This window comes from Barbus barbus, assembly GCF_936440315.1.
Source record: "Barbus barbus genome assembly, chromosome: 29".
NCBI lineage: Eukaryota > Metazoa > Chordata > Actinopteri > Cypriniformes > Cyprinidae > Barbus > Barbus barbus.
This window is the reverse complement of record NC_136757.1, coordinates 956,530-970,801: the sequence shown is the minus strand read 5'-3', so window position 1 is coordinate 970,801 and position 14,272 is coordinate 956,530. Positions and strand designations below refer to the sequence as shown.

Sequence of the window (14,272 nt, the reverse complement as noted above, 5' to 3'; positions counted from 1 at the left end):
CTTAAAGCAACAGTAAAGAGGATTTCCACCTTTCTGAAACTGGCCTTTGTGTAAATATGAAGGTCTTTTACCGCCATAATCAACTAAAGTAAAGAACAGAAAGAGAAATGTAATATATATATTATATATATATGTTTATTGTGTAATTCAGTGTATTGCAAGTTTCCACACATTTTATAATACTTTTTCTGTTGTTTGTTGTTAGTGGATTAGCACTTTCATTCAAATGTCCTTACCATTTTACATAGAAATTTCCATGCACTTCTAAATATCTTTAAAGATTAGTTTCCTGTTAAGAATTAATCAAAATAATTTTATTGATATTGCATTTAAAAAGAGCAATTTCTAGCCAAAGAAGTAATTTACGGTAGATATGAAATTCATTCTTTTCCATGACTAACTTTTATTAGATTTCAGATTTTTTAGATTAGATCTTAGCCAATTCCAGTCCTGGAAATCAAAGTTTTAAATCAGATATTCTATGTTGATAGGAACACCAGTATTCAGACTTATTAGTAAAATACATAGGCCTAATAGTAGGCCTGTAAATGCCCTGACTGGCAGTATTTTACAGTACACTGTAAAAAATGATCGGGATTTTAACGGTAAAAAACTGTGAAAATGCTACGGTAAAAACCTGTTACATGGTTAACGGAAAGTTCCTGTAAAATTTACAGGGAAAAAAAAGTAAACTGACGTTCCCAGAATTCCCTGCATTCCATTTCAAATTCTGTTTGAATTTGACGTTTTTTTCTTTGAAATAACTGTTTCTTCTTAGTTTTTTCTTATCAGTTATGTTTATTAGGGTTGCATGTTACATCTAATGTTGTTAAATTAATGTTTATAGCATATTTCAGTTTAATGAGTCTCACCATGATGGTGTTTAGTGCTTGTGTGAATGACACTGTGCACCTTCTATATATTCTATTGTTTAAAAGTTGTTTGTGATGGGCTTTGGCTCATCATGTGACTTTCTCATCATCACCTGCATTTGGTGGTTATCAGTGTATTTCAAAGGAACAAAACAGATTTCAGTACTTTAATAGGTTGGTATATTAAGATTATATCAGTTAAAGAAATTACGGTATTTAACTGTAAATTTAAGTTAAAATCGTAAAACCTAAAACGTTGCTACCGGATTTTTTACAGTAGAATTCTGGTAACCACAGCTGCCAGTTTTTTATTGTAAATTTTACGGATTTTTTTTTACAGTGTACCTGAGTGAGAGCTGCTGATATGAGTCATATATTAATATCTCATGATTAAGGGTTCTAATGCCAGTTCATCGTTAATTCAGTAAAGGATAATTCAGTAAAGGTTTACATGTGCCACACTGTTTCACACAAATCCATTCTAACCCCAGCTAACAGGGAACACTCTCACAACTTTTTAAAGGTTTGCAATTTTAATGTTAGGACACAATGTCATTATAGTAATGTTCATGGAATTTTCTTATAACCTTATTAATGTTTGATATACGTTGTTATACTGTTGAAAGAAAAGGTTCTTAGAACAACATTCTCAGAATGTCCGTATGATGTCATTTGTACTTGAATGTTCTAACAAATGTTTTGTAACCTTTCTAACATTCTGATCGCAACAAGAAAACTGGACATTTTAACTCTTTCCCTGCCAGCGTTTTTGAAAAAAGTTGCCTGCCACCACCAGCGTTGTTTGCTGATTTTCACTAAAATTTCACGTCCCCCAGAATATTTTGTTGTATGAATCTCTGAACAAGCAGTACATCAAAATAAAGAACAGACCTTCCACTTTTAAGCAAAAATATATGTTTTATTCTAGCTTTAAGCATTGTGTTTTTTTCTTTTATTAACACTTGAATGTAGGTAGGTTTCACAAAAAACAAAAAGAAAATTTTGAGCAAAAAGCTGAGAAAATAATATTTATCAAAGCAAAGATGCAGTAGATGGCTTCCATCAGTATCCCAAAGCTTGAACAGGCTTTTAACACTTGCTGGATCCACATATCACTCAGTAACATTAGACAGTTTTCACTTATATGCCGTTAGTGTTGATGATTGCATTTTTTTTTCATCTGCATAAGCTTACATATGAGATCGCTGGTTTCTGCGTCTTCCTCGCCTGTGTTTTTGATCGAGACTCATTCAGGAGATGTGTAATAGCACCCCCCGAGTGTATAAAAGCGAGAACATTCTGTTTGGCGGGGAAAGAGTTAATGTTCTTACAATATTACAAATAAACATTCATAACGTAATATTTGAGGTGAAAACAAAGTTTGAAGAAAATTGTAAGAAAAAATTATGTAACTTTTAAATTAGATTATAATCACGGCAAGAAAACTGGAAATTTCAACATTTTATAAACATTTCAGAACGATGTTACCACAGTATCTGGGATGGACGCTTATGTCAGTCTTGCCATATAAGACTATTTGTTCATTTGTGAACATGTATGATGTCTTAAATTGCTGCCTATAGACACTGTGTTTGGTGTTTAGAGAGATTTCTTCCTTCAAGAGGTAATGTAATACAGCCCTGCATTGTCTTGTGTTTTTCTGGAAGCCCAGACCTGTGGCTCTGCTCGATTCCCTTGTGATATCTGATAAGTGGCATGTGGATCTGCTGTGTTAACTACATTTGTAAGGCAGCAAAAGCATTAGTCATCTCTTGATCAGACATTAGAATGAGGAAGTCATTTGATTTATTGACATGAGTGATCAGATCATAAACGAACAGGGAAATACATGTGATAGGCTAGTATTGCCTTTTTTGTGAAAATGCCAACCTGTCAGTCAGTTACGTCACACCTCACTGTTTCCAGATCCAGAAACAGTATTCATGATGTATCAGCTTGTTTTTGATCAAGCACCACCCACTTAGACAGAAAGAGAGCGTCTGATTGGCATGTGAAGCAATCTGATGTGATGCTTGAGGGCAGGTTGTGTCAGAATCACATGTCATGCCTACTTCTGTCCAGAGTTTTTCTGCCATGACCCTCACAAACTAAGCTCATCCTCTGAAGCTGTGGATATGGCTTTGACTGGTAAAGACCTGTCCAGTCTTCCAGAAGTCGCATGTATGCAGTCAGCATGACCGCAGAGGCGCTTCTTTCCCTATCTCCTTCCTTCAGATGTGAGTTTTTCTCACGCCACTCCCGACAGTCAGTTCCTGAATCCACACCAGCAGGCCTTTAAGGCTGGCGCAGAACTCGTTTTTCTGGGCTTTTTCTGTGGTTTTGGAAAGTTTCAGGAACTAGCACAAGCCAACAAATTCTGCAGAAACTGAAGAAGTGTGGATCAGCAGAATTGAAACACTCATGACTGTTCAAATCACAAATCACCGCTCCTGCGTCCTCATTGGTGAAGCTTAGTTCTGTTTGACACATTTTACTGTTCTTAAATGCACTGCTCAGAATTCTTACAAAGTCTTACAATCAGTGAATAACTGTACTCACACTGTTAGTCCATGTAGTTTCACTTTAGACTGAAACAATATGAGGTACAAGTGTTTGAGTGATAAGCACTCTGACAGACGCGTGTTGTTTTGGATAGTTAGGTGTGTTCTTGCGGCCAGGATTGCTGTTACATACACTGGCGCTCTATTAATAAAGGTGACTTGACTTAAATAGAGCACATTTAAGAGTGTGCTTCTGGAAGCAAAAAGCTTCTTTTTTTTTTTTTTTGCTTTATTATGACTATAAAATGTGACCCGTTCTGGCGAAATGAGTCGGAAGTCGCACGGGCTAATTTTGAGCTACAGGCAAAAGAAGTGAAAAAAGTCAGTTTTGGTCGAATTTGAGGTTTTCACAAAAATTAGTTCATTAAGCCCTCTTCTAGCAATCCCAATGCTCCAAATAGTAATTAAACATCTAAAATGATCTTTATTTGTACGTTTTCTGAGAGGAGTACCTTTTTCTCTGCGCACTTCTGGGCGGCTGCTGCTGCTTCTCATCACAAGTTGTAGGTCTATTGTTGCAAAGCTAATAGAAGTAATACACGAGGACATTCAAGAACTACGGCACAGCTTAGAATTCAGTCAAGAACAGATAGACACTCTCACCAAAGAAAATAACTTTTTAAAGGACTCCGTTCACTCTCTTACCGCTCAACTCACCTTCGTTGTCACACAAAACAAAGCCATGAAAGAGAGCATTCTGGACTTAAAATCACGAAGCATGAGGGACAATCTAGTCTTCACAGGCATTCGGGAACAAACCCCAGACGACCCCGAGAAATCAGTTAAGGACTTCATGATAAAACAGCTCAAATTACCATCTGAAACTGTACTGGATATCACTTTCCACCGCGTGCATCGGATCAGATCCCAAAACAACAGCAATCCACGTCCAATCATCGCAAAATTCGAACATTATAAACAAAAAGAACTGGTTCAGAGGCAAGGCAGACAACTCAAAGCACAAACTACAGACTCAACGATCAATATCCAAAGGACATTCTCGAGCGCCGAAAACATCTCTTCACAATCCGAAAAAAGGCAACTATCTCTGTGGACAAACTTTACATAAATGGACAGTTATACCGTGATAAAGACATTACTCCCTGGCTCTTCTGAACTCTTCACTCTCAATCCCGAATAAGTAACTGTTGTTCATGAATTCATGAAATCACCTTTACCTTGCTCCCCAGTTCCTCTCTCTCTCTCTCTCTCTACCACATTTTAAGTCATGAAATTAGCTCTCATGTTGCACCTTGGTCTCGCGCCCCCTCTCAACATAATATCATTGTTTCACACTATGTCAGTATTTAATGTTCCTTGCATTGTTGCTGCTGTTGTTGTTTTGCTTCATACACACTGTCATTTGTGTTTCTTCAGTTTTGTTCGTCTGCCAACAACATTAACATGTTATGCACACACATGTACATACAGTCATAACTCCATAAAAAAACTCACACCTATACATGCACGGCACTCATACATTCATACAGTAATATTCATTCCCTTTCCATAACATGTCTTCTATCAATTTTCTAACCTGCAATGTTCATGGAATTGGTTCTCATGCAAAGAAGGTCAAAGTCTATCCATTTAAATAAACTACAAGCGGACATATGCCTTTTGCAAGAAACACATCTATCAGACGCAGATCAAGATCAAATTAAATCATCAAAGTACACTGTAAAAAAAAATCCGTAAAATTTACAATAAAAAACTGGCAGCTGTGGTTACCAGAATTCTACTGTAAAAAATACGGTAGCAACGTTTTAGGTTTTACGATTTTAACTTAAATTTACAGTTAAATACCGTAATTTCTTTAACTGATATAATCTTAATATACCAACCTATTAAAGTACTGAAATCTGTTTTGTTCCTTTGAAATACACTGATAACCACCAAATGCAGGTGATGATGAGAAAGTCACATGATGAGCCAAAGCCCATCACAAACAACTTTTAAACAATAGAATATATAGAAGGTGCACAGTGTCATTCACACAAGCACTAAACACCATCATGGTGAGACTCATTAAACTGAAATATGCTATAAACATTAATTTAACAACATTAGATGTAACATGCAACCCTAATAAACATAACTGATAAGAAAAAACTAAGAAGAAACAGTTATTTCAAAGAAAAAAACGTCAAATTCAAACAGAATTTGAAATGGAATGCAGGGAATTCTGGGAACGTCAGTTTACGTTTTTTTCCCTGTAAATTTTACAGGAACTTTCCGTTAACCATGTAACAGGTTTTTACCGTAGCATTTTCACAGTTTTTTACCGTTAAAATCCCGATCATTTTTTACAGTGTACAGTCATTTATTCTCAGCTCAATATAATTCAAAACAAAGAGGAGTTTGCATTTTAATAAGTAAAACAATCTCATTTATTCATAATACCCTCTGTTATAGACCCCGAGGGACGTTTTATTATTATAAATATTTCAATCGATAATAGCCCAGTTACAATTGGTAATCTATACGGCCCAAACACAGACGACCCATCTGTTTTTCAAAACTTCTTTTCCTCTATTTCAAATCTTTCTAATTGTCCAGTCATAATAGCAGGTGATTTTAATACAGTTCTCAACCCAGCAATAGAGAGATCTAGTTTAAGAAATAAACGCATCTGGCAATCTGCAGAAACCATAAAACAGTTCATGAGTGAGTTTGGTCTTGGCTGGCGATTACAACACCCAAACGCTAAAGAATACTAGTTTTTCTCACCAGTCCATCACTCATATTCCCACATTGATTTCTTTCTCACCAGTAATTCTATCATATCAAACATTTCAACTGTCATTAGCGACCATGCTCCAGTAACACTGAAATGGAATAGAAGTGAACCTCATAAACCTGCTACCAGATGGCGTTTTAACATCTCTCTCTTGAAAGACCCAGATTTTGACAACTAGTTTAAAAGAGAGTGGGCATTCTTCCTAGAAATGAATGACACCCCTGGATTGTCTCCCTCTCTTCTGTGGGAAACAGGAAAAGCAGTACTACGAGGGAAAATAATCTCATACTCCGTTCACAAAACAAAGAAGGAAAAAGAACAAGAAACAGAATTGGAGCAGAAAATTAAACAAATTCAAGACATCAATATAAATAACCCAACAGAAGAAACACAAAATAAATTAAGAGAATATAAATTTAACTTAAATGCAATAATCAATAAACATACTCAATTCCTGATTCATAGGCTCAGACAGGAAGAATTTCATCATAGTAATAAATCTGGTAAATACTTGGCAAATCAAATCAAACAAAACAAGGAAAAAGCAACAATTTCAGTTATTACAGACCCAGAAGGAAAATCTACCAACTCACCGGAAGAAATTAACCACATTTTTTCCAATTTCTATAGCAAATTATACTCATCAGAAAAGACCCAAATCAAAATGACATCAACTCATTTCTTAACAGTATCAATCTGCCACAACTGAATGAACACCAAAGAAATAGCCTAGAATCCCCCATCTTCTTACAGCACTGCAACACATGCCTAATAATAAAGCCCCAGGTCCTGATGGATTCCCCGCTGAGCTCTACAAACTCTTTTGGTCCACTCTGTCACCACTCTTCATCAGAATGTTAAGTGAATCACAAAAATTAAATCTCCCAGCTAATATGAATACTGCCACAATTTCACTTCTTCACAAACCCAATAAAGATCCCAAATTACCATCAAGCTACCGTCCCATTTCTCTGATCAATGCTGACATTAAAATCATCAACAAAGTATTATCCCATAGAATAGAAAAGGGTCACACCATCTATAATACACCCAGATCAAACCGGTTTCATTAAAGGTAGACTAGCCTCCACCAATACACACAGACTAGCAAAAGCCATCATAGTCACTCTGGATGCAGAAAAAGCTTTTGACAGGGTCAACTGGAAATTCCTGTTTTCCACACTAGAGAGGTTTGGTTTTGGGGAGTCATTCATTAATTGGATTACATCCCCTTCAGCCACTGTCATCACTAATGGACTAACATCACGCAGCTTCACACTGCACCGCGGGACTAGACAAGGATACCCTCTCTCCCTCATTATTCACCATTTGTATCGAACCGTTAGCAGCAGCCATCCGCCAAAACAGCTACATTAAAGGAGTTCAAACATTAAACATACAGCACAAAATTAGTCTTTACTACATTTACAAGATCCTTAGAAGACATTCTTTACTTGCATAATAAAAATAAAAAATAAACCCATGCCGATGACAATCGTGCTGACTGACATTTGCAAAGCATAAGTGCATAAGATCTCCCTTATAAAGTACATTATTGCGAAATATGTATTGGTGAGATTCACACAATCATAATCTGTTATGTCTTTCATGAACGTTTAGTTAATGGTTGGGGGAAAATCTGATGTGTAACATTATATTTGATCCATGCATTACAGTAGGTCTTAAAGGTGCCATAGAATGCATTGATACAGTATTTTAAATTGTTCTCTGATATCTACACAGAAGGTATGTGGCTTAGGTAAGGGCAAAATATCTCCAGAAACGATTTTACATGTCCATTTACAACCCTAGGATTTCTCCCTAGAATGAAACGGTCTGTTATTGGCTTATTTGGCACGGTCATGAATAATAATGAGCTCTGCTCTGATTGGCTGTTTCACAGTACGACTCATCAGCAAGAAGGAAGCACAGGGAGGAAAATATATATTTAAATACTTTCTCTCGCAGTTATATCGTCGGGTAATTATACTGTATATAAAACGCAGGCATCAGGGAGCCGTTATTAATATGCGAGGCATTGAAACTGCTTTTGAACGATCCATCGATCGCGTTATAGTTCACTTTCAAGAGACGCGATCACACAAACTATGTTTACATCATGGAGCAACAGTACTTACCACACATTTCACAAGATCAGATGCTTGTCAGTGGTGCTCAGGATCTGTAAGTCATTCGCCATCATCCTCATCTCTCCTTACTGAGAGTGAAATCTTATGTACTGTAACAGGCTACCGCTAGCAAGGAGCTAACCATGTCCCTTTAGTGGCTCGCGTTATTTGCTTTCTGTGCCTTTCTGAATACAGACACCAACCCATCCCTGCACTTCACACCCCCTGCACGGCCTGGAACATAACATTTATTGTGTTATTTTCGCTGTTGTCCGCGCTTGTTTATTTACAATACCTGCAGAGCTTCTGATGGTTCGGCTTAGAACAAGGACGGGTTTATGCAAATGTTGGGGGCGTAGTGATCCCGACTGTTGCGTCACAGTCGGTGTTATGTTCTGATTCGCCTGTTTTTCAGTGGTCTTTTTTAATCACGAGATTTACATATGAAGGAGAAAACTATGGTGTTTGAGGCTCACTGTATGTCATTTCCATGTACAGAACTGTTATTATTTAAATATGCCAGGGTAAAGACAGTTTTTCATTCTATGGCACCTTTAATATAGATCGGTCTCAGTGTTAATAACACATTAAAAGAAAAGATGGAATCACTCGCTGCTCTTGATTAAACTACCGTTTACTTCCGTCTTTATTCTTGTTTTTAATAACAAAGATAAAATAAAAATTTTGTGATTAATAATATAGTAATTATTATTAAGAAAAGAATTGGAGGAAATATGCAACGTTGCTTGGTGATTCTGCTTTGGAATCTTTTCTCGAATCAGATCTGCTGCTTATATTGCCTTCAAACGGCTGTAGCTCAGTCATTTTCTGTCCGATTCCAACAAGTCATATCATTTTGAAGGTATTTTAATGGAGAATGTGAAAATAAAACTCATTTTTGAAAATTTGCGCATTCCGACTCATTTTGCCAGCACGTGTCACAAATCTAAACCTTTCACGGCAGACCATCATCTCTGAGGGTTTTGGCATATGACTCTCTAGCTTCATAAAAAGTAATCCCCTACGGCCCTAACAGATACTAACCAGTCTATCAGTAGTTCTAGTTCTAGTGTCCTCTCATATAAGAGTAACAAAAACCCTTGAATCAAAACTCAGCAGTCCATGCGTTTATTTATATGATAAAGAGCGATATGTTCAGTGTAATAATGTTTAGTCAGCCAGACGTTACTGTAAAATCTTCTTCAGGGTTACACAAGACTTGATCATCCCTTTGGGGTTTATTTTCTCATAATGACCGGCTGACTGTACAGTATTGAAGACCCTGTGACGGCCATCGGGACAAGACCACAGGAACCAGATGAGTCCTTTGCTCAATCTGATTCTGCTTTAGTCTAGATTTAAGCTGCTGATTTTGTCTGGCCAGAGGAGAATGACACTATTTCTACAAACTATTTCCCGTCTAAATACTGTACAGATAGTGTTGCCACAGACTAAGAAATCTGTTGCTGTCTGGTTAAACAAGTGCATTAAATCATGGACTTGTGTCAATATAACCTTAATGCAATGCAACTTCATAATGTTGTTTTTTAGGAAATAGATTGTATAAGTATGGCTTTATTAAAACTTTGTTAGGCCTATATGTGTATTATACTGTGGTGGGCTAATTCATAGTTAATACAAATAAAAAGAAAAAAGAAAGAAAATGGTCAAAATAGCAGATATATCCAGTAAATGTTTTTTTTTTTCCCCATCCATGCCTTTTTATTCAAAGATTTTTTTTTTAAAAAGTGTATATTCGGCCTGGTGTTCATGTGTTTCTACTTTAATAGAATGACAACCTAAAAGCTTTTTTATTATTAATGGACATGAAAAAATCTGAAAAATACACTGAGTTTAACTGGATTGACTTGAAAAAAAAAAAAGTCAAATGGAAAAATATTTTTGGTTTACTTCAATTTTGAACATGATGTTGCTCATTTCTAGAATCACATTCTATTTAAACCGACTGATTGTTGAAATATCAGTGAATTTTAAAATGATAATTTTCCTGTAGCTATATTAATAATTTCTATAATCAATCAATCTGCTATTTCTATAATGAACATACACTGTTCTAGCTGCTAAAATCCACTATAAGCTAAATGTCATATTTGTATTTGAAAATAAGAGTAAACCTGGCGTGAACAGGTCTGGATGATTCGGCTGTTCACGCTGAATAAATGAATCATTGCGAGATGATTCGCATATATTCATAGTTCAGTTGCAGAATCAGTTCGAGTTCGATCGGTTCACTAAAGAGAGGCGACCGTGGTCTGTTTGAAGCTCCGCGCGGCGGTGGGAGGAGCTTGAGAGAGCGAGAGCTCGGTCTGATAATGCACTGGGAGCAGCTGCTGCGAGAGAGCAACGGGAAGGTGAGTGGACAGATATTAGAACCGGTCAATGTGTTTCTGTCTGAGGTCCGGTGACTCGTGTGTGGTCTTTGTGTCACTCATGTGTCATTCTGCCTCCTGCACCTGTGTTCTGTAACATGTTTCCCTTCACGTCCGCTTGACTCGCGTTCCGCTGTGCTTGAGTAACAATGTCACTGTAGCGCAGGCTTCCGATTTGTTCTGCACCTTTAATATAAAATGTTACTTTTTATCTGTATAAAAACACATAATATTTCATGGTCTTGTGGTGTGATGCTTATCAGCCCATTAATTAATATTTATTTAAAAAGTTAGAAATGTGGTTAAGATGCTTTCACCCACCCCTTGTGGAAAACCCTGTATTTAGTGTTGTTTAATGGGAGTTATGATTGCTCATATATGGGTCAGATTAAACACTGCTGTCAGACAGACCTAGACTATATGATCAGACCGTACTGACCTCAATATTCAGCTCATTCTGTCTGAACGGATTGATTAACTATGAGGTGGACTCATACTGTACAGACAGTCATGTAATATTCCAGTGTGAGATATGAGGATCTTTGTCTTGATTTTGCCTGTAAGACGTGTTGAAACGACCATTAAACAAGTTCAGTTTTCCTGAAACACCAAGTTGTGATGAGATACTAAAACCAGTTTTCAGCAAATGTACTTTGAATGTGTATGTAGTTAACAAAAACAAGGCACTGTAGTCTCTTAAAATGAAAGCAAGTGTGAGTGTGTGTGTGTGTGTGTGTGTGTGCACCTGGTATTCATCACGTCCTGGGGACCAAATGTCCCCACAAGGATAGTAATACCAGTAAATCTTAATCTTGTGGGGACATTTTTTGGTCCCCATGAGGAAACAAGCTTATAAATCATACAGCATAAAGTTTTTTGAAAATCTAAAAATGCAGCATGTTTCCTGTGAGGGCTAAGTTTAGGTGTAGGGTTGGTGTAGGGCAATAGCACATACAGATTGTACAGTATAAAAACCATTACGCCTATGGGATGTCCCCATAAAACATGGAAACCCAACATGTGTGTGTGTGTGTGTGTGTGTTGTAACACAGGGTTAGTTGTAACACGGTCAGTTTGACAAGTTAAAAGAGCTGTGGTCATGTCATCATCAATATCATACACTCCATTCGCATGTTTAATGTTACAGGAGAAGTGACATGTGAATATGAGCAACATTGTTGATTTTATGACCAAACAACTGAATTTCAGGAAAACCAATATTTTTCAAAAAGATCATTTTTTGCCTAGTAATCGTGTTGTAGATACAATCTTTTGACTCACATAACCTAAAGTAGCTGTCTAGTTTAATTTGATACTTTGCATTCACGCTAAGTTAACCCCCACATGATAAAACCGTTATCTATGTTATGGCTGCTTGGGGTGGGGATAGTTGTAACAGTTCATTAAAACTGTTACAACCAACTCTTAATGATTACAATGAGTCCAGTTATCCAATCACATCCTCTGAGGCAAAGTCATGTGAGGTTTTTATTGCACATCAAGGGATTTATGTAAAATGTGTTTCCATCATAGTTTATGCGCATAACTTTTTATTGGACAAAAACACTATCCTCTATATGTTTTTTGTGCACATTTTTAGAATTTCTACGCATCTTGACATTTCCATCCAGCATTCCAAAATTCACATAAATATAGGTAGATGGCAACACAGTTAGTGACTGAACCCTTATGTGACAGGAACACAGTACACACACACACACACACACACACACACGCTAAATTTAAAAGGAATACAATATAATGTTTTTGTCACTTTAACTGGTTCACTTTATTCAAAACTGATTATTTTTTGTTCTTCAATAAAGTTTTTGCATAAATTGGAGTTTATCTTATTTCAGCAAATTACCCCACACTTTACATCTATCCCCAGCCTGTGTTACAACACACCCCAGTAGAGGATGTAGGTTGTAACAACGGAACTCTGTATTTGACATTAACTCTCATAATCTGTGATTATGCAGTACATATCCAAGTGAGTTTTATTTGTAGTGCACAAATGTGGCTACGATATATCAACGTTTGAGAGATCTAGCACAAACAACCACTGAGTTACTGATGCTCAAACAAAAAGTGTTACTACCACTACTTGTTTATGCTACATTGTGGGGAACAAATATCCTCACAAGGATAGTAAAACCTGAAATGCTTTGACATTGTGGCCCAAGTCTAAAAAAATTGTAAATGATGTTTATCTGAGGGTGTAACGATGCAAACAGGTTTTCTGTTAGGGGTAGGTTTAGGGTTAGGGTTGGGTTAAGGGATAGAAAATATTTTTTGGTCATTATAAAAGTAATAGAAGTCTATGGAAAGCCCCCACAATTCACAGAAACAAACGTGTGTGTGTGATTTGAGATGTTGACCTTTAATTGCCTCTTTCTGCAAGCATGCTGATTGCAGAAGCTGGTGATTGCTTCATTGTGTCAGCAAAAAGTCACGGAAAGACCTATTTTCCAAGAAGTGACATGACTTTTCTCTTGTTTGTCCCTCCCTTGGCCTGCTCCTGGCTTGTTTCTCCAGATCGAGAGGCTGGAGGGCGGTCTGGCCCAGGCGTGCGGGGCTGATGGTTCGCTGCTGGGCTCGGAGGACGCTGGTCTCGACCCCCAGCGCACACGGCAGGCCATCGCACAGCTGCAGCAGAAGATCCTGAAGCTCACGGAGCAGCTGCGCATCGAGCAGGCAGCCCGTGATGAGAATGTGGCCGAATACCTCAAACTGGCCAGCAATGCCAGCGACAAACAGCAGAGCTCCCGCATCAAACAGGTACAACACCTGCTGACTGTCATCATCACTATGTCCACATGTGACCTAAAATCAAAAGAAGGCAACTACAAATGATTTTGAACATGAAAATGAAACTTATTTTTGTACCATTAATACATATACAGTGGTGGCCAAAATTATTAGAACTAGTATTATCAGCAGCTAAAAATGGTTTTAAGTCAGTTATTTCTATCTTCTGCTGTAGTGTGTCAGTAGTAAATATCAGTTTACATTTCCAAACATTCATTTTGCCATTAATTGTAATAATCCAGTGAGATGTTTGAGATGTGATCTGATCATCATCAGTCTGTCTGGAGTGACATGAAGAAACAGAACAAACTGAGACTAAATCCAGAAGAAACTCTGCTCAAGTGCACCGAGGACAAAAGCTGGTTTAAACACAAAGGATGCTTTAAACACAGAGGATGCTCACAACAAATGTTGATTTAATTTAGCTAATAGAAGTTAATTGGTAAAAACATTATTTTTGACAGCATCCTTATTTTACAGCATTTTTACACAAGTACCTAAAACTTTTAACAGCACTGTAGCTTTGCAGGAGGTTTCCTGAAGCGTCTTGGAGACACAGTTCTTCTGGATTTAGTCTCAGTTTGTTCTGTTTCTTCATGTCATTCCAGACAGACTGATGATGATCAGATCAGATCTCAAACATCTCACTGGATTATTACAATTAATGGCTAAATGAATGTTTGGAAATGTAAACTGATATTTACTACTGACACACTACAGCAGAAGATACAAATAACTGACTTAAAACCATTTTTAGCTGCTGAAAATA

At 37.1% G+C, this 14,272-nt stretch overlaps 1 protein-coding gene across 2 annotated transcripts in view; it reads left to right on the top strand.

The window, feature by feature from the left end:
* Positions 1-14,272, top strand: part of LOC306849775 (transmembrane and coiled-coil domains protein 1-like) — a 36,783-nt gene that overhangs the window by 13,330 nt on the left and 9,181 nt on the right. Inside the window, exons 1-2 of one of the 2 annotated variants that reach the window (XM_079385074.1) lie at positions 10,602-10,674; positions 13,231-13,473. In XM_079385074.1, coding sequence (XP_079241200.1) covers positions 10,636-10,674; positions 13,231-13,473 — 282 coding nt within the window. In that variant the 5' untranslated portion in view covers positions 10,602-10,635. Of the gene's footprint in view, positions 1-10,601; positions 10,675-13,230; positions 13,474-14,272 lie in introns of those variants that run through there. The other variant, XM_079385075.1, reaches the window with a different exon arrangement.